Here is a 27,726-nt window from a genome sequence, read left to right on the forward strand (position 1 = left end):
TCTAGGGGCGGGGGATTCCGCTCTCACTACCAAAGATCTAAGAACGACTTGCCCGGCAAGGTGGACGCATTCCTGGGGCCTCGTCACCCTTCTAAATGGGTACTTGTAGACTGGAGGAGAAGGGCGGAGTTTCGTCGCCTTCTTCAGGCCTGGCCCCGCCCCTTATTCTCGGCTGCCACGGCAACGGCCAAAATTATGGACAGGAAGGCAGGGAAATGAGGGGGACTGACTGCCGGAGATTTCAACTCAAGTCCTTTGTGGAAATTTAAGGATTTTTTTTTTAATTCAGTCACCATTGTACACGAGGCAGCAGCATGATTTAGTTTCTGTTTCTATAACAGGAGATGAAGAGCAGGCAGCCTTTCTAGCCCGTTCATTTTTTAAAAAGCATCTGGGAAGGTTTTTTTTGTGTGTGTGTGTGTGTGTGTGAATTTTAATTACATTACAAAAGCTGATTCTAACATCTCCCTCTATTTCTGTAAGGCAGCCGAACTCTCTCCCCGTATCCAAAGCCAATAGCTAATCTAAGGGTTTGTTCACACAAAGATTAATACAGTGTGCAATACACAATATGCAAAAGAATGCACAGAAGTTATCTGATCTGGGGTAGTTTTGCCCTATGATTTGGCTAATTATAGTTTCCTGCAGTAGGCTATTTCACTTGTTACATTTAACACTCTCTCATACACACCCACACACTGCTTTGCTGTTCTGGCCCAACAAAGGGTTTTGATTTATTTAGACCCTGGCCAGACTCCTGCTTAGATTCCACTAAGCTTTATCCACAATTGGTCAGTTTCTACCACTGACCTGCCAGCTTCCATCATGCCATGGCATGCTTTGTGGTAGCTCCACTTTGGGAACAGTCCAGCTCTCTTCCTCCCCCATATCAAAAGTTCTAACCCAGGGTCTGGTATTTTTGAAATAAAAATGTGGCAAGACTAAGTGTAGGTCTCTAAATTAGAATCCCCCCAACTGAGGACTGAATAGAGGGGGGGAGGCCTACAGCCTGCTTTTGCAGTGAACAGTTGAGAGTAGCTGCCCCATGTTTTCTTCCAATTCTAGAATGCTATATGTGCCAATTGCTTTCAAATATCCCCCTGTCCTGCCTTGGACGCCAGACTTATTCAATACTGTAGTAGCATCTTCCCTTGTGGTAAAGAAATGCTTGCAGAACCCACCAGCGCTTAGTTTGATGCAGTGTCATCAAAGGATGAAGGCAAGAAAATCCAGTTATATGCAGAACATTAAAAAAGGCTTTAAAAAACCTCTAAAGTGTCTTTTTATTTGCATGTTTTCATTAGACATGCTGCTGAAAAACTGTAATGGCTGATTTTAAAGTAATGCTGCTTACTTTTGTATTTTTAAAGTACAATTTAGTGACATAATTTTGCATTTATACCATTTGGGAGAACGTTATCAATATATATAAAATAAAGCAATTTTACCACTGTATGTGGTCACAGGCAAAACAAACAGATTTAAGAAACCCCCAGACTTACAGTATTTGCATAATGTTTTATCCAAGGGGAAAGGCTGAGAGGGTGTGATTTATGAGTTTTAGTGATATATCGATACATCGCCCAGGCCTATCTCACAGAAGCGAATCTCTCCCCCCCCCCCACGCAAACACATTTTAGAACAGAGGCTTATGTTAACTCCTTTAAAAGGCACAACATCAACAAGCCAAAGGTCTGAGCCTTGAACACTTACCCACCACAGTTAATCAGTAGGCACAGGAATCAAAACTTATTAAAGTCAAATGAAGTATAGTTCATATATCAGGTTCAATTTGATTATTAATTTGATAAATTTACTTGCAGTACAAACCATTTTCTGCACATGTTATGAATCAACTTGTCAGATCTTTCTGGGCTCATAGCCAATGGATAAGGTTGAAAATACCAAGAAGCTTTTCTAAGTGCCTTAATGTTTAGATATGCAGGCTTAATAAATGATTGCCTACCAATAAAAATCATATGTAATTAATAGCTTTGGCAGTATTTCTTTGTAGGCAGTGAATAACAGTGATCATTGTATTTCCTTATTATTTGTATAGTTCTAATGTTTCCTAGCGGCTGGACGTCAGTAGATCAAATATAATTAGTGCTGCAAGTCAAAGTAAATATTCTCCAATCATACTTATAACTTGCTTTTTTCAGAATAGATATTTTATATCGTTTTTACAACTTTGCCCAATTTCAAATGCAAATTCTGATTACCAATAGCTTTCTTTTAAATGATCAATCTGCACGTAAGTTGGGAGAAAAGTTAACATACAATACAATGCACCTGGATCCAAAAAGTACTATTTGCATTTTGTTCAGAGCAGGAATGCAGCATTTCCCCCTCTGGCCCTCCAAAAAAAGTCCCCTTCCAATCCTGTAAATTAAACATTCTGCCTCACATGCAGTAAAGGCACTGTATTTTCAGAGTTTACATTTTGAACTTGCACCAGAATCCATATATGGGCAGAAATGAAAAGCAGTTGCTACCATGCACTCTTCACTCAGTTAAGCTGAGGCGAGGGAAAGAGAAGGGTTTGATTTTCCAGTGTTGTATTGAAAAACGAGGAATCGCTATGGCAAACCACATTCTGGACTTCTTTCCCCTCCTCCCCCACCATTCCATATGCCACATTATACACACAGCAGCCTGATTTTCATGTCATAGTAAGCCAAAGTCTGGTTTATCAGGACCTCATAACTGCTTTTCTCCTTCCCAGTCTCTTTTACTCTCAAGCTGCACTGAGTTAGGCCAAGGATTGACTTACTGCATCATCTGAACTCAAGCGTTCTCCTCACTAATCACGAGCTCTATCCAAGGTTTGTTCTAGGTTTACAGATTGTGGCTAGTTGGGCAGAGAGCTAAACCATGACCCCAGGTACAGAAAACACACTAAGCCAGACCTGGCTCCTCCTCAAGTCTTTTTTACTTCCATGCCACACTAAGCTAAGGCAAAGTGGCTGCCACCTCCTCTCTGGGAGCCTGCATATTTGCACTAAGCCAGGTTTGGGCTTAGTGTGATCTGTGAACCAAAACTGCCTGCACTCACACATGGCACATCCTTTTTTCATCAAAATGTGTTTTGGATCACCAAGGTGGGCTGGTACTCCGTCTGGCTCTAGGCACCCTACAAAAATTAAAGCAAAATATCCTTCCCCCAAAAAAAACACTCCACTTCCCCTACAACACATTTCAGGGCAAGCATGTCCATGTTAATGGGCAGAAATGCTCCCATAGTCCTTATGATACACCACTTATTTGCCACAAATGGCTCCTACCTCTGCCCTCCGCTCCTCCCTCAAGTGCCATGCACAATTGTCATACGCTGCGTAGTGGTTTCAGTAGCATCAGCTCAACAGTACCAAATGTATTGCTATTTCAGCACAAAAGTGGCACAAATTTCCATTACAGGAGCACAGGTACAAAGTTTCCTTACCTGCACACTATTACAAGGAGCCTAGGGCTGAAGCCTACAGCCTGTTGCTACACAGAATAGCACAATACCAGGCTCATACACAAATAGGTCAGGATGAAGGGAGAGGCAATTGTAAAGCTGGCAGGGGGTGGGGTGGGGAGATCCAAAAAAATTTATCAATATTTGGACTCCGTTAATAAAGAAGAGAGGGTCTTATATTAGTTGTTTGTTTTAATTTGGGAAGCTTTACATGCAGTAAACACAACAAACTAGAAGTAACAAAACATAACAAATAAGTTTTAAAACACAAACAAATACAATAAGGTGAAAATGTTAGCTTCTTTAATAAGCATCATTCTTAATATTTTTGGGAACTTGCAAGGTATGCATTTTTTAGATATCATCTTGAAAAGATAACAATACCTTAGTGATTTTGAATGAAATCTTGCTCTGTACAAGTTTTGCACTGTCAGGGCTTTTATCTGTTCCAGCAGAAAGCATTAGTCAAGAAGGCAGAGGAATTAAGCCCTAAGACTTCAGTGAAATGAACCTAAAGCCCAAACATTTCACTCCTCTTAAATGCTTTTTGAAGATAGTGAGATGCCAATAGATAATTTATCTTGCTTGCTTCAATGAGATATTACATTTCAACCCAAAATATAAATCTCCCACAAATTATAGGATAAAATCTGCTAATAGATAGCATCTACAGCATTACTATGCAAAATTAAAGTTTCTTTAATAAAAGCCATATTAACATATTTTCACACTCATAGCAATTTCATGTTCACTTGTAGCCAGTCAAGGAAATTATGGACCCCCAAAGCCCATTCTCCTATTTATACGCAGTTTCACCCTGTGCTCCTTCAAGATGATTGTTTTCCTCCAGTTTCCACTCAGAGGCAGGAATCTTGCTTCAAGAGCGCGAGGAAGATCTCTGAGATAGCAGTCTAAGGCAAAGTATGCCATTATTATAAGAGAGGCATACCCCTGGAGGTTTGAGATGAGACAGAATTAATTCTACCTCTCTTAGGGAGACAGACTGCATTGATTTAAAGGGAAACAATTGCAATCTGGACTACTGGGATGGAACTGCAATTTCAACCGACTATTCAGCAAAGTGATTGCTCCCGTGAAATAAGGCCTTACGAAGCTTTCCTCATCTGATTCCTGCGACAGACACCTGCTGCTGCTTGCGAATCTTGTTGAAGAGTTCCATGTACTGGACCATTGTGTCAGCCGAGCTGTAGATGCTGTCATGCTTATTGCCAAACACAGAAGGGATTCCGGGAGCATGACTTCCCATCAAGCTTTGTGTGAACTCCATTAACAGGTTCCAGCAGTCGTTGGCTATCACACACGGACAGTATTCCACCTGGCAACAGAAACAAAAGCTCTGAAGCAGACAGCAGCCAACAAGAACTCTCCAGCAGGCAGTTACGATTCCATCCCAACCTCTCAAAAAGCATAATGTTTAGTAGCAGTGGCGAGGCTCACCCGTTCTTTGCAAGAAAGATTGCTGGGGGTTAATGGAGATCATGAAAATCCTGAGGCGCTTGAGAACTATCAAGCAGACACTCTCAAGTTCTAGCTCTATTTAGGGTTGTATCAAACATTGCAGTTTCATTCAAGCAGAAGATTTCCATTTGTACTATGGAAATTTCCTCTCCGTTGCAGCCCCCACCCAGTGTACCCTCAAAATCTGCTCCATACGGTTGCGGGGGAATTCCAGAATAGATTTTGGAACCGCATAGTGTGAAGAAGGGGAACTCCCACTGTGCAAACAGAACTCTGGTCATGCAGCATTGGCTCCAACCCTTAAGCTTGTATGGGCTTATCACTGCAAGACTAGAATAAATGCCAAAAGCGAGGGCAAATTCAGTGCCTTTTGGGAGAGGTGTCCAGAATACTGGAAGTGTGAATATTATAAAGCAACTCCCCTCTTTCTGACTCATAGCAATTTTTTAAATATTATAAATAAGCATAAGACTAAAATTAGCCAAAATCACAAAATGTTTGCTTATGTCACAAATGTTGTATTAATTCTGAATTCTGATCAAATCCAGGCTTTGGCAAACCTCTCGGGGGTGGGGAGAAATGGTTCCAAAGCTGAGGAATTGCCAGTAAAGTTACCTCCCTCTAGGATTTTGCTGTTCATCCTCAGCAGATGGAGACACAACTCTCAGCTGATTAGAGACAATTACTAAACCCAGAGGAGGAAGTAGTATTTATACGGTATAGCTGCAATGCCTAGGTAATTGACAAAGTGACACAGCGAATAAGTACTAGGTAGCAATATGAAAGTCTCAGCTTTTCAAGCATATGCCTTTGGTTCTGATCACTGGATCATACCTTTGGCTGAGACCATCAAGGCCACCTTGTCATTTGTTTTAATTGGCATTCATTGCACAACAAAGGTTTAACACTGCAACTCCAAAAGAAAAGCTTTGTGAATATATATCTATGTTCAGAGCTTGCTAACCACTAGCCATTCAGTTCTCCATCGGCATTGGACTACCTTTGTTTAAAAATCAAAACCATGGCTATAAATCAGCATAAACAACTCAAATATAGTTTGTGAATTACACCCCCTCAAATGCATTTTGATTAGTTCAGAACCAAAGACAGCACATCCTGTTCACAGAAAAAGGTTTCATCTGTAAACAGGATTAGGTCTTTGATAATACTTTTTTTAATTGTTGAAATTAAAAGACCTAAACGTCTGGATTGCCGAGCCAAAGTTCAATTAGTAACACAACCTCCATTCTAACAAATGGATTACACTTTGAGCACAGGTATAATATGCCAAGAGACTCCTGTCAACAATTCTGTTGTAGCATTCTGCGTTAATGGCAGTTTCCGGACCCCAGAACAAGGGAAGTGCCATGTAGTGTGTACAGTATTCAAGTAGTGCAGCCGTAAAGTTACTAATGCCTGAACCACTGTGATCAAGATGACCCAGTGCAGAAATGGTTACAGCTGTCTGCCCTCTTTGCCACCAAGGACAAGGCTACATACCTGCTCCTTCAGAGGGAGTGAAACCCCCATCTGTAGCAGGCAATGGACCTGTTTCTCAGACACAAGAACCACTCGGCCACAGAGCCTCCTTCTTGCCAGGATTCAAGCTCATCTTATGTCCTCTCATCCAGCCCACCATTGCCCAGGCTCTTCACTGCCTCTTGCTTTTAATGCTATGGACAACTAGAGCTGAGAGTCACCAGCATATTGATGGCACCTTGCTCCACTTGCCCCACTGATAGCTCCTAATGGCATCAGAGATAGAAATGGCAAAGTCTGGATCTAGCAGTGTAAAAACAGCCACCAGCACCCACCCACACCATTACACTGCTCCAAGACTGCTCAACTTCTGGGGCACTGCCATAAACTCAAAGATAGCACTGGTATGCATTAGCTTTTTAAAACGTATTGATGAAAAGCAGCAGTGGACTCTGCTGGGGCACTGACAACTGCCCAAGGATGTCACCCCACTGACACCAAGCTTTCCCTTAACTGAAACAGCTCAGTGACCTCGAGCTGTCAGCTGTCTGAATCTGCTCTGCCAAGAATTGCCCATCCACCCAGTTTTCATTTTTCATGAACTAGGCATATACTCCCCCCCCCAAAAAAAGCTCATGTTATACAATCCCTACAAAACACTCTATAGAGAACAGTTACACAGCTAATGTGCTACAACTGGTGCTTAGTAAGCCCATTGTAACAGGATCACTTCTTTTAAAGCCTGTGTGCCAGGCAAATCAACCAACTTGTGGACCCTCAGGTTAAAATAGTCACAGCTTTGCAGAGAGATAAAAGATCATGAAGGGAAAGGCAGACCTTTCAGCACATGTGGAGAAAAAAATAAGTACAACATAGCAATTCCCTTTTTGAGATACAGCCCCTTAACCAAAGTTGGGTGGGGTGGGGGGTCTGGACAGGGATAGGGGAAGGTTTTGTGTAGGTTTCATGAACCCTGGACCACCCTGGTGCCTTGCCTGTGTGCACACCTAGCTACATGCTCTGAGGGGAGAAACCAGGTACTGTTATGTCCTATGGAAGACCTGGGAACCTGTGGCACTCCATATGTTGTTTGACTCCAGCTCCCACAAGAGCCCCAGTTAGCATGCAGTCCACAGGAAGACTGTTTCACCTCCTATATACTTATTAGATATGTTTCCTGACTCAGGAAACTGTTTGCTATACCTGTCCTGAGCTGGAGCCATGTAATATATTACCTCATATGCTGACTTCCCCCCTGTTTGAGGAGCATCCTTACCTCCACAGATATACCACGGGCGCTGGGCCCCATAGTAACCGTGCCAATCTTCACCAAGAAATCACAGTACTGGTACCGGGTTCCCCGGCTCTCTATCTTGTTCCCTTTGGCATTCTGAAAGAAGCCTTTCAGCTTCACCATAAGGACGTCAAAGTTGGCATCTGCTATGAGGCAAGGACCATTTTCAAAGAGAGCGAAGCAGCTGAGGGGATATTCGGAATTGTGCATCACATACATCAGCTTGGCAGCCTGCCCTGAAACAAGAGCAGCGTTACTTTCACTTCAAGGAGGTTATTCCTTCCCTCTTTAAAATGAAACATCTGTTACATTTTCCTTTGTCTCTTTGCTGCTTGACAACCACTGGGGCTGTTACAGAATCTCTACGTGGCGCTGGTCGCTGAATGGCTTTTCCATGCTAGCAAACACAATCAATGTTATTTTACTTAAAGAACCATGATCTTGAGATAAATGAGCATTTGTTCTTTTCTAGAGTACATACTCAGATACACATCCGCTTAACCTCCTTACAAAAGTACACTCAACAACATTATTTTGCAAGATGGAGAGAAGAGGGTTTCGACTATAATTTGAACTGCAACAGTCATTGCAAAAATCTTAGGAAGCCCAATGAATCTATTGTGGCACAGTACTATGGAGAGCACAATGAACACAAGACCTGGGATTGTATCCAGTGTTGCAGCTCTACTGGCACAATGGACTTCTGCACACACAACAGAGCTTCCTCTCCCTCTCGGGTCTCCTCCTCCATGATCTCTGGCTCCCCATGCACCTTCAAAGTCAGCTCCAGAGGGTTGGGGGCAGGATAGGGTTGCCACATTTCAAAAAGTAAAAACCAGGACACCCCGAAAGTTGTTGAACTTTTTTTGGACAAACCCAGTGAAGATCCAGACGTATGGCAGCCCTAGGGCAGGAGGACAGGAAGAAGTCCTGCCCCAGGAGAGTCCACTCTTCCCCGTCCATCTCTGGGTCAGGAACAGCGGGCAAAAATGCTGCTTTTTAGAACTCAGAGGTACTTCTGTAAGGAACAAAATACGTACAGTGCTTCTAATCCTTCCCTTCCCACCCCAGTGGTAGGGGTGGGGGGAATGCTGCCCTCAATGTCACCTCTAAAGAGCACATAGAATGTTTTGTCTCCCCAGCTCAGCACTGAGATTGGGAGACAAAGACCAAGTTGTAGGGGCTGGCAAGCCACTTCCTGCAGCTTGCTAGGCTGGATCCAGTCCATAGGCCGGCCAGCCCTGCATTCTAGCCATGCCCAAGTAGACATTAGCACTAAGATCTGCCTCTCTATTACACTCCAGAGAAAGTTTGCCAATCCCCCTTAAAATGAATGGATTTGATCAGTGGATCAATTCAGTAATAGCAAAACGTTGGTCCTACTGTACCAGTGGGAATTGTACCAGGCAAAAACGATGCTTTGGGTCCCTAATTTGCAGGATTTGGGGTATATTTGTGGCCTATTTCTTTCCAGTTTTGAGTGGTGTGGGTTGTATTAGACCTGTATTTTATACATGTATACGTTTGGAATGGATGTGATTTTAGACTTCATTCTGTTCTGTTTTTATATCTGATTTTAATGCCTGTAATGTTGTAAATTGGTCTGGAGTTGTTGTTTTTTTAAATGCAAGTACAATGATGTGTTAGCAACTGATGCAACAGTCCCCTGTGCTGCAACTGTTTTAGGATTCCAAATAAGATGCATCTTTATAACTAATCTAAATGAGGCTTTAGAAATACCTCTTTTAAAAAATCACTGCAGGGTTTCTCTCCAGATTAAACTAGTAGTTATACAGGCAGCCTAATCCAATCTATTTTTAATTCAGATGCTCACTGTCACTGGGTTTAATAGGGCTTACTCCCAGATATGCTTACAGTACAGCTCTAGTGGTGTTTTGCTGTTTCTCCTCCACAGTTTTAATGTGCTTAGTGAAAGCCAGGAGTAGGGGATTGATTCAAGCCCTACTGAGGAACTGCAGAAATATATGTATCTCCATGCTAGTAACCATGGATCCAGCCATGTTTATGGACCTGAGGCAAAAGGATGGGCGCCCAAGCACACTGCTGACATCTAGAGGGAAAAATAATTAACTTATGAGAAAGTGGCAAAGAACATTTGCTGGCAATCCAGAACGGCAAACTCCCTGAGCCATATTCCAGGGTGATGAGGAATACACTGAACGTTTCCAAGTTCCTTCAGGAAATCTGGCTTCGGCTACCTCTGTAAAATCTCAGCTCAGCTAATTAGCTTCCAGATGAATTTAATTTAGGTATAACAAGCATCACCTAGCTTGTAAAGTATGTTTTGCTTAGATTAATGGAACCTTGAATCAGTGGCGTCACAAGGTGGGGGCAGGGGGGGCGTGGTTCGCCCCGGGTTCCATGTCTGGGGGTGTGTGTGACAAGAAGGCACCACGCGGGGTGCTTGCCCTGCCGCCCCGGCCTGGGCACAGCGGCCGAAGCAGCCGCTGAGCCGCCGCCGCCGCATATGGAGAATCTGCTGTTCACGGCTGCAGCCATGAGCAGAGGATCCCGCCACCGTCCGTATGGTGTTTGAGCGGCGCTGGCGGCAAACCGATAAGTACAACGCATGCGTGGTGTCGCAAACATGCGCTGTACGTAAAGACGGTGCACATGCGCTGTACATAGCAGTTTGCTGCCGGCGCCGCCCGAGCACCGTAAGGACGGCAGTGGGATGCCTCCATCGCTGCTACAGCTGCAAGCAGAGGATCCCTCTGCTGCTGCTGCAGCCGTGAGCAGAGGATCCCGCCAGCATCCGTATGGCTCTCAGGCAGCGGCGGCAAACCGCTACACACAACGCATGTGCGGTGTTGCACGCATGCACTGTGCGTAGCGATGCTGCACATGCGCTGTAATAGCGGTTCACCACCGGCACTGTTGGAGTGCCGCACGGACGGCGGTGGCATCCCTCCACCGCCGGCAGGAGCCGCTTTACAGCGAGCCAGGGAGGGGCGGATGGGAGCTACAGCTCCCCCTCCCTCCCTCCTCGGCTCACTGTAAAGCGGCAAAGCAGGAGCCGCTTATGGCGAGCCGGGGGCCCCCCTCCCAGCCTCCCTCCCTCCCTGGCTTGCTGTAAATGGCTCCCGCTTTGCCGCTTTACAGCAAGCTGGGGAGGGAGGGGGACGGACGGATGGGAGCCGTGGTTCTTGAGAGGACAAACTGCGCAGCTTTGCTAGCGCCCTGGCAAAGCGGCATAGCTTCCCCCCTTCCCCCGACGGCTTGGGGTACTTGGGAGTCGTGGGGGCGTAGAGGCGTAGGAAGGGGGGGCGGACTACTCCTAGGTGTCGTCGCTAAGGGGGTGACGTTCGGTGCCTGCCCGTGACTCCCAAGCTGTCGATGTGTGTGGGGGGGGGGGTGGCAAAAAAAATTACGGTATACACTGGGTACCACCTAGGCTTGCTACGACTCTGCCTTGAATCAATCATATGTCATTTGGAAGACACAAACATCGCTGAAATGTTTATTCATCAACAGGTTTTTGTGTAAAAGTTTCTTTCAAAGACTTACTTGCGCGGTTTATCTGATGATGCTAAAAGTGCTTGACACTAGCGGGTTGGATCCTAACTAATGATGCAAAGATCCACTGAACTTTGTTCCCACTGCAGTCAATGGAACAAGCAAGGATGCTGAAAAGGGTGTGTGTTTCTATACCAGCCCAAAGCCAGTGGAGGGTGGGTACACTGTGAGATTTTAGTTTTTTAAGTACAGTAAGTCTCGATCCCTTTTAGAACAAAGATTATGAAGCATAATGTACAGGTGCCATTCAAAACCATTGCTTGGTGAGATATGAACCCACTGTGATCAATGAGTGCTAGAGAGAAATTTAGATTCATACAACTTGACGAGAAGACCCCCAAATGATTTCAAAATGACCCAAGAAGTCCTTCCTTCATTGTCCAGAGAAGGGACTTCCTGGTTCATTCTGAAGCCATTTTTAGCACTTCCTTGGCCACCTTAAATTTCTCTCTCTAAATTCCTACAATAGAGAAGAGAGTGGTTCATATGGAAGTGATGTTCTCATATTCCTTAGTAGAGAAGTGATGGTTGCAAAAGTTAGCAGCAAAGAAAGGAGCTCATGTTCTTTCGAACTCAGGTTCAGTTTCATGCCAAAAATCGTATTTTTCTGAGTATGTGTATATTTTTAATAAACACCCTGCTAATACAAATACAAATAAAATCAATCATTAGTATATCCATGTTGCAGGGGTTAGATCAGGGGTCGGCAAGGCTTACCTTGCCTGGGCTGGTTCACTGCCGCGGAGCCCCCTCCGTGGGCTAGATTGCGAGCACACATCAGTGCGCACTCGCGGTTTCCAGCGTCTACACAGACGCAATTTCCAGCACCGCGGAAGCGAGTCCCTGCGCCGTGCTGGTTTAGCGCAGTGCATGGGGACTCGCCGAGTGGGCGGCTCGTGGGCCGGTAAAACGACCCCCATAGGCCGCTTGTTGCCCATGGGCCTTAGGTTCCCGACCCCTGGGCTAGATACTGTGTTTGAGGAAAGCATGAGTTACAGCCCTGCAAAGTACTCCAGTGCTGCTGTACTTGTTTTTCTTTTTGCGGGGTGGGGGGAGTAATGTATGACAACCTTGTAGTGTAGTCCAGGACTGTTAGCCAGCCTCTGGTTGTTTTGAATCTATGTATTTATTTAGGAAAATGCAGTTAAGGTCACTTTACCAGCAACATGGTTTGTGAGAGGAGAATTGTATTAAGCTTTTCCATCCTTTGGGGGGGGGGGAATAGGGAGATTCTTGAGGGTGGGTTGTTGCTGCTTGCATAGACACTAAAATGGGTACACTCGTGTTAAGGGCTCAAATCCTTTTTGGTAAATAAAGAAGAGAATGAACAGTAGTGGTTTGACCTGCTGTAGTTATTATGAGGTATAAGTTGTAGGAAATTAAACGCTTACCTTGATTGCCCATTGTGGAGGGTGCAGTGTGGTACGTTTCACAGTCTACACAAAAGGTTCCCTGTTTCTCTGCTCCAAGTAGCTCAAGCTTTCTTGTTAAAATTTCAACTGTTTGCTGGACACTCTTCCCCTCCGCCACTGGCATCTGGGAAACACTAATACAGGAGAAAGGATTTCAACAACAAAAAGGCTCCAAAACCTCATTGATCAAAATCACAGCCACTATGTTCTTTATATGCTACCCAAGGAAGCCCATGTTTGTAACATCTTTATTGTCAATATTAACATAGCACTACCAGTGCATACGACCCCTTTGCAAAGTACTGTAGATTGTAGTAAAAACAAATTTAAGTTGTTATTATAACTATTTTTAATTACTAACTGCTTTGGAATGTTTCATGGGCAGTGATAAACAAGTAAATAAATACAAAAAAATGCCTGACCCGAGAGGCTTACCATCTAAGTTTCAATAGTGTGGGAGACATACCTGGTTTTTGTAGAATATCACATACAGTACAGTAATTTATCTCAAGCCACTTCCAAAAACTCAAATAATTAATAAATAAGGACTTATGTATATAGGATAAACCGACATGGAAGAGTGTTGAGTGTTAACTCAAGCCACAAAAAATCTCATACTGTGTGGAATCTGCTTTATAACCAAGAGCATTCTGTAACTACAAATACTGTACAGACTTATTAATAGTTACTTGCAATAGTTATAATTAGGAAGACAGACTGGAAATTAGAAGAGAGTTGCTGTTCTCCCACTGGCTGTGTTGATATGCCACAAGTAACTGAGGTACTGCATGTGTGTGAGTAAACATTTATGGCCTGTAACTTTTATGATGTTATTTGCAAGGCTGTATAAAGCATTTGAGTGAGGTAGACCAGACAAAATCTGCTTGTTTCAGATGTTTTCCTACACATCTTGAATGTGCCATGCGCTGGGTATCACTGGCAATGAGGCGCAAAACTAAACACATTGACAATAATTTATTCAGTTGGCAGTCAAGGCTGGTACACGTAAACACACACACACACACACACACACACACACACACACGTAATGGTGTACTAGTGAAGAAACACATTTAGCATAGACACAATTTTAACCATTTTTAAAATGTTGTTAGAAGAGAAATAAGGTACACAGCGTTTCGTCTTCTCATGGGCATGCCCAGGCTGAGGAAGAAATATTTTCTTGACACCTCTTTTTTTTTTTTGCTAAGGTTGGTCCCAAGGTAAAACTGTTTTCTTTGAAAGAGCTTTTCATCATAGATAGCATAAGGATGCTCTTGTTGTTTATATTTACTAGCTCTTGATCTTTCAGCCATCCATTGGCTCAGTAAAAAGGAATCTTTTCAAATTCCTCCTAAAAGTCAATAATGAGGGAGGGCATTTCACAGGCGGGGAGCTGCCACTGAGAAGGCCATGTAATGGATCAACACCAATCCAGCAGCCCCCAGTTGTGGCATTAGCTACTTTAATATGTGTATTTTAATTGTAGTATAAAAATATTTTTTTTATTGTTGTCTATATTTTTACATCATTCTCCTGTAAACTAGTGTAGAAAGGCTATTTTAAATTAATTAGGGTGCAATCCAAACCACAACCAGTGCCTGTCCCCCTCAAGGTGGTGGGGGAAAGAAGGGGGCAACTTGCTGTGGCAGCCAGGAGCTAGCACAGCAATCAGGCTCAATTCTGTCATGTGCTGGCAGTGGGGCTGTTTTGATCCGAGGCCAGCTCAGCCTTTCCCCAGAACTTCAAGGAGGCTTGGATTGCTATGCCGTAATACTGGACTCTAGATTCTCAGGGGGATAAAATGGGGAAAGAGAACTGTGTTTACCACTTTAACAAATAGCACTTGCCACCTTGGAAGAAAGGTGGACTTGAAATAAAATACTAAAAATCTGTAATTTATATATCTACAGGTAAGTCAACAGCAATAATTGACCAGATTCCAGATGACCCTTTGTTAGACCTCATTGTCCATTGTCTTCTCCCTTTTCATCTCCTGCCTTGAGTTTCCACCTACCAGTACATTGAGAGGATGTGGGGCAACCTAGCCAGATGGGCAGGGTATTAATTATTATTATTGAGAATCCAGGGCAGGGGTGCAGTGAAGCTGTGGTGGTACCAGCAAGCGCATGCTCTTGCCTGCATCCAGCCTCTAATGTCAAGGATGATGACACGAGATCAGCTCGCAGAATCCCGACTATCCGCGTCCTTCATCTTCTCAGCCTGAATGACACAAACCGACCTCCTCCTGTCTCATAATCAGGCAACTACCCCCTGTTTGCGTGGACACGCAATTCGTTCACACAGCCAGGTCACCTACTTACGCCCTCCCCGCTGCGGAAGGCGTCTCAACGGCAGTTGCATCTATTTGAACAACCCTGTCTCCTGTTGTTGTTGCTGCTGCTGCTGCTTCACGAACATCTCGACCCGCTTTGTCTTTAAAGCGCCGGTACCCAATACTACTACAAAACCCGCCGTTCGCGTGTTCACACGTTACAGTTCTAAAACCTATCCTTCCCAAATTCCTTTTGGAAGTCTTTTCGGCTACTGATCGTCTCCCATCAAGCACCACCAACCTGCTACAAACTCTACGGCAGCATTTTGCAAATGAATCAATCCCCGAGTCAAAATGCCGTACCAGGTGACTCCCATGCTTCCGACGCCCTCCACGACAGACTGGGGTAGTCCTTGCAAAAGGAAAAGGAAAAGATCGACCGAGCCTCCAAGGCGCTTCCTTCCTGCCCTTTTAAACGCGTGCAAAGAATGCTCTTCGGAGCGTTTGCACAGGAGCCTCCTTGCTGGAACAGGGACGAAGAAACAGACTCGCCTTCCACGCTCTCACAGAAGAAAGTCAAAAGGAAGTGATGCAACCGAGCTGAGAAAGGCCCCATCCAGAACCAGCCACCTGGTGCTCCAAGCAGGTAATGCAGAAGGCACCGTCCAGAGAGGAGCAATGGGCATCTATGAAGCCATCCTGCCCGAGGATGGGACCAGCAGGAAACCCCGCCTTGAGCTCCACGGTAGAAGAAAGGCGGGGGTTTTTAAATTAAAAAATGTAATAAATAAACGCTACAGCTATAAGCCGTAGTATTAATTGAGTGGGATTTTGGTCTGCAAAGCCAAACCAGTCTCAGCACCAGCTGTAACCTGCGATGATACTGCAGGGTTGTGTTGCTGCCATGCCGCTCCAGCTTCAAACCCCACCTACCCTGAGAGTATTCCTACACCACAGGGGTGTTGTCAAGCCCCCAACGTCAACACCACAGAGCTGTTGTGGGGCATGTTTTTTTTCTCAGCCTCGGCTTGAAACACGGATCTGCAGTGTGAGGACAGGGGGCTGCATCGCCACTGAAGTTTGAACAGGCAGAGCTATTCATATGGGGGGGGGTTCCTTTGAGGGGGAGGAGGATGCTTCTTCACACGAATTGAAATAAGCTTTCCGTTAGCAAGGGAAATGCCGCGGCCATTTGCCTCAGAGCGGACACCGCAGCGCCGCCAGCGTGAGATCCTGGGATTCCTCCATTGATTGCTCTGGGCAGCTGTCACTTCCGGCCCCGAGGGGCATTTTAAAATGGCTTCTCTGAGCAGAAACCAAGAGGGTGGTCCACACTTAAGCAAACTCACAAATACCGGTACTAACACAATTTATTTATTTGTATTTTTTTAAAAAGATATTTTTATATTAAAGATTTCTTGGTTTGCAAAAGTATGTGCAATGTCTCTTTTTTCAAGTTACATTTTCTACAGATCAGTTTCATTTGTTGAGACATTAGTGTTACCTTAGGAAGAAAAGGGGGAAAGAGGTGGAGGGGGGCATGGTGAGTGGGGTTTTGGTCGGGTGGTGGGGTTTTGTGTCAGCGTCGCTTGTGTTCGCTTGTGTTCCAACCCCAACCTCTCTCACCATAACACAATTTATTTCACCGTAAGCTTTCGCCATAAGCAGTGAGGCTGACTATGCCTCAATAGCTGGGGATGCCGCAAAAATCTCTGCCGTAGATTTCAACGGGAGCCCGGAAACCGCCTATCCGGGCAATGACACGTCTCTTTAATATTCATAGCTCTGTAGTCGGAAGGGTGCTCCATGAGCGCGCATGCGCTTTGCAACTGCCCCTCCTCACACGTGTGCCGGCTCTTCAGCTCGGAGGGGACACCATGCCGAAAGTGAAGCGCTCGAGGGGCTCCGGCGGGGCGGCGAAGGCGGCGTCCGTTCCGCTGGCCGAGCAGATCCTCCAGGGCGACTCCGTGAAGCCTGTCACGCGGGTGAAGCGCCGGGGCAAAGCGGGGAAGCATGGCGGCGGCGACGAGGACGAGTACGTGGACGAGAGGCTCTCCCGGAGGATCCTGGAGCAGGCTCGGATTCAGCAAGAGGAGCTGGAGGCCGAGCACGGCGCCGAGGGCGGAGGCGAGCCCGAGAAGGCGAAGACCACTGTCCTGGGTGAGCGTCCCGTGGGCTAGCCGGGGTCTCTTCTTCGCCAGCAAGGAGGCTGGGCCGCAGCTCGGGATGGGGGGGCGGGGCGGTCACTTGCTTTGCATGCCAGGTAGCTTGACTCCAACCCCCCTGCACCTTCAGGTGGGGCTGGGAAGGACCCCTCTCTGAGCGCCAACCTCCTCCTCCCCGCTTGGTTCCCTCCAGGTGTCGCTGGGCTGCAACACCTGCTCTTGCTATGCTATACCTGAAGGAGCGTCTCCATCCCCATCGTTCAGTCCGGACACTGAGGTCCTCCTCGGAGGGTCTCCTGCTGGTTCCCTCATTGCGAGAAGTGAGGTTGCAGGGAACCAGGCAAAGGGCCTTCTCCGTAGTGGCGCCCGCCCTGTGGAACGCCCTCCCGTCAGATGTCAAGGAAATAAACGACTTATCATAGATGGGGCTGGTGGGAGTTGTAGCTTATAAAGCTCTGGGAGGCCTGTGAACAAACCCAATAGTCAGTGCTTAGTGGCCAGAGAATGCTCACCCACTTGGGTGGGGGAGGAACAGAAAACAGTGGCGAGAGAATGGGAAACATAGAATTGTTGGAATAGAGTTGGAAGTGACCCCAAGGGGCATCTAGTTCAACCCCCTGCATTGCAGGAATTTCAACTAAAGCATACCTGACAAATGGCCATCAAACCTCTGCTTTAAAACCTCTCATGAAAGAGAGTCTATCTACCACCTTCCAAGGGAGCCCATTCCACTTACCGTCGGAAAGATCTTCCTGATGTTTAGTTGGAATCTCCTTTCTTGTACTGGTAACTTGAATCCATTGGTTTGAGGCCTACCCTCCAAAGCAGGAGAAAACGAACTTGTTCCATCTTCCATGTGACAGCCCTTTTGGATATTTGAAGAAGGAGCATTTCACACTTCAGTGCTTTGTTGCAGGTTCCACGTGTTATAGTTATAACTCTTTTTTGTTGAGTTTCCGAGACCTGAAAGAAATAGCTGCATAGGAAGCTGAATTATACTGTCAGACCATTGTTCCATCTTGCTCGGTATTTTCGACAGTGACTGGCAGTGGCTGTCTAGGGTTTCCAACAGGGGACATTCCCAGCCTTATCTAGTGATGCCAAATATCAAACCAGGGCAGATGCTCTACCACTGAGCCAGGATTTGTTTATTCTGATGAAATATCCAAATCTGTATTTGTTCTACTCTTTCCAGGACCTGCCTCAAAGGACAGAGATTCAGATACAGATGATGATGAGTGGCCAACACTGGAGCAAGCTGCAGCCATGGGGAAAGGAGAGTACTGTGAGGAGGTAACTGTGAATCCAGAGGATGAAAAAGCCATTGAGATGTTCATGAACAAGAATCCACCACTGAGGTAAACATTGGAGTGCTCAAATCCTGGCAGTTGCTTGAACTTTATTTTTTATGTTGCAGTATTTATAGATTGCTTAGTTGTAAAAAGTTAGACATGAATAGCAAATTGACTTAAATAAAAATATAAATCAAATCAGTTTAAATATATACAGTGGTACCTCGACTTCCTAAGGTTTCAACTTACGAAGTCGGCAAACGTGGAAGTATTTTCGCCATGCGCGCGTTCTGCACCTGCGCAGAAGTGGCACGCGTGGTATGCGCAAAGCGCAAAATGGACACTTCGACATCCGAAGGTTTTGACTTACGAAGAGCGCCGTGGAACGGATCGCCTTTGTAAGTCGAGGTACCACTGTATATACATTATGCATGTCAACTTTTCATGTCTGGGTAGGCTTCCCTAAACTTAAATGTTTTTAGCAGGTGCTAAAACACTATACAGAGAAGGTACCTGCTTAATGTCAGTGGGCAGGGAGTTCCATAGTGTAAAGAACCAACTTTCAGTACGGCAGTACCTACCGTACAAGGACAGAATGGACATTGTGTGGGACTTGTAAAAGCGCCCGAGTGAGCATATGTGGAGTAAAGCTGTTCATGTTTTTGTCTCTTTGAGTGAATTGAGCTTGAATTAGACTATGTTGTTGGACAGCCATCTGGTAGGGAAGATATATGTATACTCTTTCCCTTACCCCCTTGTCCATTCTCGTTTATGCAGTTTTAAAGAATGTGTAATGTCCTCCTTCTTCTAAGACAGTTAGCCAATGTAAAATTAATTGTGAGCCATTTCCTTTCTGGAAGGGGATTAAGGTTCGTTGAACTGTGTACAGGACTATAAAACTATTTGAAATTGTTAAGCTTCTAGGTGACTAAGTTATATGGTTTTACCTCCACCCTCACCCCGAGTTTCATCACTTCAATGAGCCCTGGGCGCAAGTGTCTATTTTGTATTGGTTATACTTGAGGGGGTTCTGAGTGACGAAAGAGAATATGAGAGAGTTTCACAGTGGTTGTTTTCCTTCCTTATGATCATTTGTGGTGTTGGATGTGCCTGTGGTCCACGAGTGGAGAAACTTTGACTCTCCAGAAGTTGCTGTAGTGCAGCTTCCATCAGCCCCGAAAAGCATGGCCAATGGCCAGGGATGATGGGAGTTGTAGTTCAGCAACATCTGGAGGGGCAAAGGTTGCCCACCTCTGATAGAGTTCCACATAAGCTGGTAGTCTCTGTACACACAACATGTCTTGGTGCTGCTTTCTGAAGCCACTGACATCCCAGTAACAACTGCAGTCTTACGTAGGGGAGTAAAAACTTGTCAAGCTTTGTACAGGAAAAATATTTGAATGTTTAAGGCCCCCAGGTGACTAGGTACCTTGTGTTTTTCTATATTGGACTATCTGCACATTTTTGCTAATGTATGCGGAGAAGGGAACAATTGAGTTGAAGCCATTTAGTATTACAGTAATACTTTTATGTGTGAACTTGACCCTTAACGGAATATCTCATCTAAGAATTCTGGCACTGGTTTGCTTATGGAACTGGCATGATTTCATCAGATTCTCAGCAATAAGTAAAGCAAGCTAGCACTCAAGTATACTTTTCAATTTTGTTCTTGTTTTTGTTTTAACCAGTAGATGGTGCTTTAGTTATTATTTTAGGCATGCCGTCTTTGATACTGCGCTGGTGGCAGGAAGCACAATTCTCAGCCCATTTTGTTTGGCATGCCCAGTAATGACCAAGTTTCCTTTCTCCGAGATTGGAACGCAGAGCAGAACCCTATGGCCCTCACATGACTTACCCATGTTAGAATTTCTTCATGCAAAATAGATTTGGACTGACAACTCTCTTTTGGCATCATGTTATTTTTGTGAACTGAAATTTTAATTTAACCTTTAAAACTTTTGAGAGCTGCCTGTTCTTGTTGTCAATATCTTCATTGAGCTAGAACCCCAAGATCTTGTTCCTCAGCAGATGCTTGTTGCCACCTTCAGGCTTTTTTGTATAGCACAACAGCCTTTTTCACTGAACAATACCAGTGTGGCAGACAGTCCACTTAGCAAAGGTGGGCAGCCATGTGAGCAAGGGATATCACATGTGGAAACTTCATTTCCCCTGCTAAACGCTGGGCTGGGAATCAAACTTATTGTTGCCTTTGCTGCTTTGATTTGCCAATGAGCTTTCCAAGTTCCCTGATCCATATTGTTTCCTCTGGATACCCATTAGGCGCACCTTGGCAGACATTATCATGGAGAAGATCACTGAGAAGCAGACAGAGGTGGAAACTGTGATGTCCGAAATATCTGGTCGGCCCATGCCACAGCTTAATCCCCGTGTCCTGGAAGTCTACAAGGGTGTCAAAGAAGTAAGAGTAATACTACTTCTGTGCAAATAGGTGTGTGTGCTTCTGCACACATCAGGTTGGACTTAGTCCAGCTGCTGCAGCGTTTACAAATCTTAGTTTTGGGCAACTCTTTGCTTGCTCTGATTCACCACCCATAGCATGATTGGTGTGGGTGGGGAGCAGCTATTGGCTGTGTTTCCATACTAGCACTTTAGGTTAAGATGATGAATATTAACTAGAATTTGTTTCCATGCCGATAGACTGGTACAGGTTTTGCTAGTATGTGGAAAATTAAGAATATCATATCTGAATGTTTCTTAAAATACATTCACTGAAGATCTCTTAAACAATGGGTATAAACCCTGGAATAAAGTAGCCTTGTCTGCCTCTCCGTGTTAAATTCATCCCCCCCCCCCCATTTCTTTTTCAGGTGCTGTCAAAATATAGGAGTGGGAAACTGCCTAAAGCATTTAAGATCATCCCAGCCTTGTCCAACTGGGAGCAGATCCTGTATATCACAGAGCCTGAAACGTGGACAGCAGCTGCCATGTACCAGGCAACAAGGTAGGACTCCATCTGTGCCACTGCAGGGAATAATGTGTTGTCTTGAAGGTTTCATCCTGCCCCATCCCATGAGCTGCCACAACTCCTTTGATTCTTGCTTTTTGCTCTGATCATCCTGCAGTAGGTCGAATAGCCAAAATACAGCACTATGCAGCAGATATGTCCTTATGTTCAATTACATACAGAAATGAAAGTCCTTGTTTCAATAATACTGATACTTATTTCTGCAATATCACTGTCCTACACATGGGGAAAGTAAATGTGTGGATTGATTACAGAGCGATTTGTGTTTATATTTTCAATAGCTCCTTTTCTTTCATTTGGGGATCGTAGCACTATACTGCACTTTTTAATGCATGCACATACACACCACCCTGCACTTAGGTTTGCTGCTTTTCAGAAGTGGAAAACCACCCATCAAATTCCTGGGCACGCGATCAGATTCTGCCCCACTCCCCATTGTGTGGGCAGTCAGGTTGCTTTGATCTCACCACCAGCACCCCTCCGCCCATCTACTCAACTACTCCTGCCCAGTATTGCAGTGCATGAGGCTCCTCTTGTAAAAAGAAACCTGTTATTTGACAAAGTGTATCCAAGCAGGAACAAAGAGAATATGCCGTGTCTGATTTAAAAAATGACCTTTCTATTTATGGCAGCATTTGAATGACCCTTGTCTAAACAAACTGTTAAGAAACTAGCAAAAAGGTACGAATTGTTGTAAGAAAGTATTAGAAAGTACAGAAAGAGTAAGGTAATGATGATAAGTACATTCATCACCAGAAAGGTTATATGCATCGGGAAATGATAGGAAGTCTATTCTATGTTAGCAAAAAGATAGGAAAAAAGAGATTGCATAAATTTAATTTAAATTTAATTTTTGTAAACATATATAAGATTATTTGTACACGATTGTTTTCATCTTGGTATATTGTCTATGTTATCTATGAATTTCAATAAAGTATTTAAACTGGAGGGGGGACCTTTCTAGCACCATGTCTTTGAGCCAGGAGGACCTCAAACAGAGCACTAGCACTTAGAGCTCTTGAGATACAGCACAGTGGGCCCTGGGAGGAAGCCACAAGTGTATGCATCTGATGCTTGTTCCGTGTTCTCTCGGAGAGAGAACTTTGGTTCCTCTTCCTCTTTGGTGATACACAGTGCAGTGTGCAGCTCCGGCGAAAGACACAGGCCATTCCTAAAACGAATCTCCTCTTACACATAAGGAATTGGTGGTGGTGGTGCATGGCTAGTTGCCTGACTCTGATATAACTTGCCTGGACATCTCTTTTCTTTTTTATGAAGAATTTAAGGATTTGGCTTTTTGTGTGTGCTGCTGTCCTTGTTTTGGATTGTATTTTTATTTTATACAGTTGTAATTTGTTGCTTTATTTGGTAAAGAGGAACCAAAACCACGAAGGGTTAGGTCGAAAAGGCAGCATAGAAATGTGTAGATAAATAAAAATGATTCCGCAGCCTCAAAAGCTTGAAGTATAAAGTCAAGATGGGGGGGGGGACAACAAGAAATGCTGCAGTAATACATGTATTCCATAGTGCAATCACAAGGAGGGAAGTTGACCAGTTCCCCAACTATCCTAACTCGGGTTGCTTCTCTTTTTCTCCATTTCCACCCTCTCCCCAAATGCCTTTGTTCCTTTCCCTAGGATCTTTTCCTCTAACCTCAAAGAGAGGATGGCCCAGAGGTTCTACAATCTGGTGCTTCTCCCTCGAGTCAGAGATGACATTGCGGAATATAAGCGCCTCAACTTCCATCTTTACATGGCGTTGAAAAAGGCCTTGTTCAAGCCTGGGGCCTGGTTCAAAGGTTAGTGGAAAGTTGACCTTGGAGGAAGAATACATGGAAATAAGGTTTATCTAGGGATTCATATATTTCACTATAAGAACACGAGAGCCTGCTGGATCAGGCCAATGACCCATCTGGTCCAGCATCCTGTTCTCAAAGTGGCTACCCAGAGGTCTGAGAGAAAGCCCCAAGCGGAACCTGAGCACAAGAGCCCTCTCCCCTCCTGTGGCTTCCAGCAACTGGCGTTTGGAACCTTTGCTGCCTCTGGAACACAGTTCACGGTAGTTGAAACTTATCAAAATATGCACTTGATAAATATGCATTTAAATGCATATTTTGTGAGGGTTTGTTTTTCAACAATAAAACCCCAAATACAGAATGGAATTATGAGTGAAATTATTACCAACCTGTCACAGAGTGGAAACAAAGAAAATTGGTCGTTCCTGCTGCTCTGTCCTGTCCCCCCGGTTGGCAGTTTTCTCTCTGACAGGCTCCAGTCCCAGAAGTAAGACAGGCTAGGAGGAAAGCCTCAAGGGGAACCTGCTTCTGGGTTTGGTGAATTATTCTTAAACTTTAATTTATTGATAAATAATATTGAGGTGTTGTTAGTGAGGTGTGTGTGTGTTGCATATTCTTGCACCAGCCTTCTAGATGCGAAAGAACTGAATTATTTCCCCCCCCCTAAAAAATAGTTTCAGCCTTTGATCAAATACTTTCTGTGTCTGTATGAAATGACTATATGATGCTCCTCTCTCCCCCCCCCCCCACACCTCTGTCATCTCCCCAGGGATCCTCCTCCCCATATGTGAGTCAGGAACATGCACACTGCGAGAAGCCATCATTGTGGGCAGCATCCTCACCAAGTGCTCTATCCCTGTCCTTCACTCCGGGTAAGAAGAGTTAGGCTAATTTCGAGTTGGGAGGAAAATTGCACTAATAATAACAATAAAAAATAATTTTATTATTTATACCCCGTCCATCTGGCTGTGTTTCCCCAGCCACTCTGGAATGTTAGGACTGGATAGGCTTTCCTGACTTTTCTCCTATGCATCTCTCTCTCCCCCACCCTCCGGGGGGGGGGGGTCAGAAACACCTTTGCTGTCTCGGGGAAAGTCTTCCTACGCCTGCATGGGCTTCCCCATTACAGATTGTATTCTGAAGCCACGCTTGTAGCTGGGCTGAGGGTCTGCAGTGTGACTATCAAAGGAACCTGCCAGAGAGTACTTAACTAAGCTATGGCGATTTCCTTGTGTCACTTGTTCTCTTCCCTTGGCTTTCACGAATGGAGGGTCATCCATTGGTGTGGACCTGCAGCAAAGCCTCATTTGCTCCTCCTCCTTTTCTTCCCCTCCTCTACCCCCACAGGGCTGCTATGCTAAAGATTGCCGAGATGGAGTACAGTGGCGCCAACAGCATCTTTCTCCGCCTGCTCATTGACAAGAAGTACGCCTTGCCTTTCCGTGTGGTGGATGCCCTGGTCTTTCACTTCCTCGCCTTCCGGACGGACCGGCGCACCCTGCCTGTCCTCTGGCACCAGTGCCTCCTGACCTTTGCCCAGCGATACAAAGAGGACCTGTCCTCGGAGCAGAAAGAAGCCCTCTTAGAGCTGCTCAAGTTTCACAGCCACCCCCAGATCTCTCCAGAGATCCGCAGGGAGCTAGTGAACTCCAAGTGTCGGGACGTGGAGGGGATGCAGCCAGCGGCAATGGAGTGAACAGAGGATGGGAAGGGGGACTCCACAGATTGTGATCATGGCAGAACTGCTGAGTCAAAGGAAGCTTCTGGTTTGAACTTGAAACTACAGCACACTGTCGAACAAATAGGGTTTGTACCCGCACTGCTTTGATTCACAGAAGCCTTATTTATGTAGGGATGAAAGTATATGTAAGCCCCCTGCCCCCTTTTGACTCGACATGCATTCATGGTGATTAGAAACCAGCATCCCTCCCATGAGAAATGGGTTCCCCTTTTTGCGATAGAGCTGCTGTTAAAGGGCTACAGTGACTCTTGCCCCTTTTGAGGTGCTGGTGGATGCAAGTTGCTGATCAACAGCAGGGAGATAAACTGTTGAGCTGCAGATTAGTAGGGAGGAAAGAGCATCTACCAACTGCAGGATCTGGCCTCCAATGGAAGTATTGGTAGCCAAGAATCTTACCCTTTTACAGCAGGGGGGGACCAGTCTTGGTGGCCTGTGAGCTGTATCCAGCCTTTCTGGCCGGTTTGGCTCTGAGGTGGCATCTTGCATGTTGCTGCTGGTCTTGCAGGGGCTGTTGGGTTGACTGTCACCCTTCTGTGATGAATGTGGGCTGCTTTGCTTTTGAGGGTGACACAGCCCAAGCACCACAAAGTGTGCCTGAGAGCCATAAACTCCCGAACTGGCCATCCACTTGCCTTTCCTGGTTGTCGGTTGGGGAAAACTGCATTCGGGTGGGAAGCCTCTTGCCCTCCAAATGTTGTTGGAATCCCCAGGTCCCATTTGCTTCAGCCAACATTGCAAATTGCCGTGTATGGTGGGAGTTGTAGTCCAGCTACTCCAGCACTGGAATAGAGAGATGCTCCAGGGATCTTTTGTGATGATATGAAGCCACCTCGGGCGTTGGGGTGGGGCTGCTCAACCCCCACATAGCTAGATTGGCTGAAGAAGACTTGGACTCCTGGAACAAGTTAGCCATTGCCACTTGAGATGCACGGAGTCCCTGCTGCCCCACCCTCGGTTAATTTGATGCTCTTCCTATTGTTTTCCCATATAAGCAGCAGCCATCATGTATGTCATCAGGTTGCTGCAGCTGAGCACCCCATATTCTTGTCTCTTTCCCTGTCCCCTCTAGGTAGATGTTTATAGGTAGATCTGTCAGCTGGGTATTTATACATTTGAAGGTTAGATTTTGGCTTTCTGGGCTTCTAAGGCTATTCATAGTACAGCTCTAAAAATAAATGCGTGCTAGAGCTTATATACCCATACTGCTGGTATATAAACCCAAATGAGATGCATAAGTTTGAAATTACATGTAATGCCTAGAATAAATATCTGAGTAACCAGCAATCTTTTTTTCAGAAAATTAATTAAATTTGTATATTGTCCTTCATCCAAAGAGCACAACAGAAAAATGAACAATGAGAACACAAAATACATAATAAAAGCAAGTCAATAATCCCGCTCTCACAAACACATTTAAAAGGCCATGGAATGCTAATCAGACAAAGGCCTGTTTATAGAGAAAGGTTTTGATCTGGCACCTAAAAATATGTAATGAAGACACCAGGTGAACCTCCATGGGGACAGCATTCCACAAATGGGGAGCCACCACAGAAAAGGCCCGTTCTTGTACTGCCACCTTTTGGACCTTTTGTGGAGGTCCAAGAAGAAGGGCCTCAGATGATGAAGGGCCTCAGATGATGATCACAGAGTCCAGGTTGGTTCATGTGGGGAGAGGCAGTTCTTGAGGTATTGCAATCCTGAGCTGTTTTAAGGCGCTATATGTCAAAACCAGCACTTTGAATTGGGCCCAGAAATTAATTGGCAGCCAGTGGTCTGGCCAGGATCAGTGTAACATGCTCAGTACACACATCGTTGTGACAGAACATATGTGTAAAGTAAGCCCTGGGTGTTCCAGTATAGAATACATGTAGAGCATTCATGGCTCTTAAACCACATCTCCAGCTGCAAGGCCTTTTGAGTGTTGCATTTCTGCCTGTCACACAACTGTTCAAGGTGAAGGATCTCCACTGGAGGCTTGTGGCTCAAAGCTCTTTGCCTATTCCTTCCTCTGTGGGAGGAGAGAAGTGCCACTTCAAAAGATGGTGCTTTCTTCCTGCACTATTAAATGCAATTGCTTCCTAGTTAATCAAGGGCACCTTGTTAAGTGATGAAAAGCTTCTAAAATACGCCAACCACATTTGGTGACTAAAGATTGTGGCTCTAGTCTTTTACAACTTGTGTGTGCCCACCCCACCCACCACTTCCCTCCTCCCTCATTACTAAAATGGTCTGGTAAATTGGACCACAATTCAAGTTGCAGCAATATTTAGGTTCTTGTGCTGCTGAATTCGAGGTGTCCCCTGAGAACTACAAACAGCTGTGAACAATCACTTGTGGTGCTCTAATAAGCCTGTTCCCATAATGGCTGCTTTCCACGGTATATTTTTCCTTGGCTTCCCTCTATTAGCAGCATGGGAACAGCAATCTTTTCCCAGCTTGATAGCTAGGCAGTGGGGAAAAGTGGGCACAGCTCTCTGGGGACTTGCCAGGCCATTGGTGGAGTGAAGGAAGGCTCTGTGCTGCCCTCTGGCTGCCCATCCTTGCTCTAGATCAGGCATCCCCAAACTTCGGCCCTCCAGATTTTTTGGACTACAATTCCCATCATCCCTGACCACTGGTCCTGTTAGCTAGGGATCATGGGAGTTGTAGGCCAAAACATCTGGAGGGCCGCAGTTTGGGGATGCCTGCTCTAGATGCTCAGGGTCCTGTTGCAGCCAAGTTTCTAACCTTTGTTAACAAGGAGAGGATCTCTGAGGGCAAACCTCTCCTATTGGTAAGGTGCCAGCAGTGTTGGCCTCCTGTGCTTTGCAG

The 27,726-nt window shown here is 45.3% G+C and overlaps 2 protein-coding genes across 3 annotated transcripts; one reads left to right on the forward strand and one right to left on the reverse strand.

The window, feature by feature from the left end:
- Window positions 1–328: 328 nt before the first annotated feature.
- Window positions 329–15,537, reverse strand: MED20 (mediator complex subunit 20). Of its 2 annotated transcripts, XM_035123964.2 has the most exons (4): window positions 15,300–15,537; window positions 12,641–12,795; window positions 7,695–7,948; window positions 334–4,796 (listed from the first exon to the last, which is right to left on the reverse strand). In XM_035123964.2, exons 1-4 carry the CDS (start codon window positions 15,311–15,313, stop codon window positions 4,581–4,583), a joined length of 639 nt encoding a protein of 212 aa, XP_034979855.1. In that variant the 5' UTR covers window positions 15,314–15,537; the 3' UTR covers window positions 334–4,580. The 2 variants fall into 2 exon arrangements, with proteins under 2 accessions (XP_034979856.1, XP_034979855.1); XM_035123965.2 differs by lacking the exon at window positions 15,300–15,537 and having other exon boundaries at window positions 329–4,796; window positions 7,695–7,943; window positions 12,641–12,774.
- Window positions 15,538–16,202: 665 nt separating this feature from the next.
- On the forward strand, window positions 16,203–26,199 carry BYSL (bystin like). Its single transcript, XM_035123893.2, has 8 exons — window positions 16,203–16,293; window positions 16,720–17,096; window positions 18,297–18,459; window positions 20,674–20,812; window positions 21,222–21,355; window positions 23,017–23,177; window positions 23,944–24,046; window positions 24,522–26,199. Exons 2-8 carry the CDS (start codon window positions 16,814–16,816, stop codon window positions 24,868–24,870), a joined length of 1,332 nt encoding a protein of 443 aa, XP_034979784.1. The 5' UTR covers window positions 16,203–16,293; window positions 16,720–16,813; the 3' UTR covers window positions 24,871–26,199.
- The last annotated feature ends 1,527 nt before the right edge of the window (window positions 26,200–27,726 follow it).

This window comes from Zootoca vivipara, chromosome 7, assembly GCF_963506605.1.
Source record: "Zootoca vivipara chromosome 7, rZooViv1.1, whole genome shotgun sequence".
Lineage (NCBI taxonomy): Eukaryota > Metazoa > Chordata > Lepidosauria > Squamata > Lacertidae > Zootoca > Zootoca vivipara.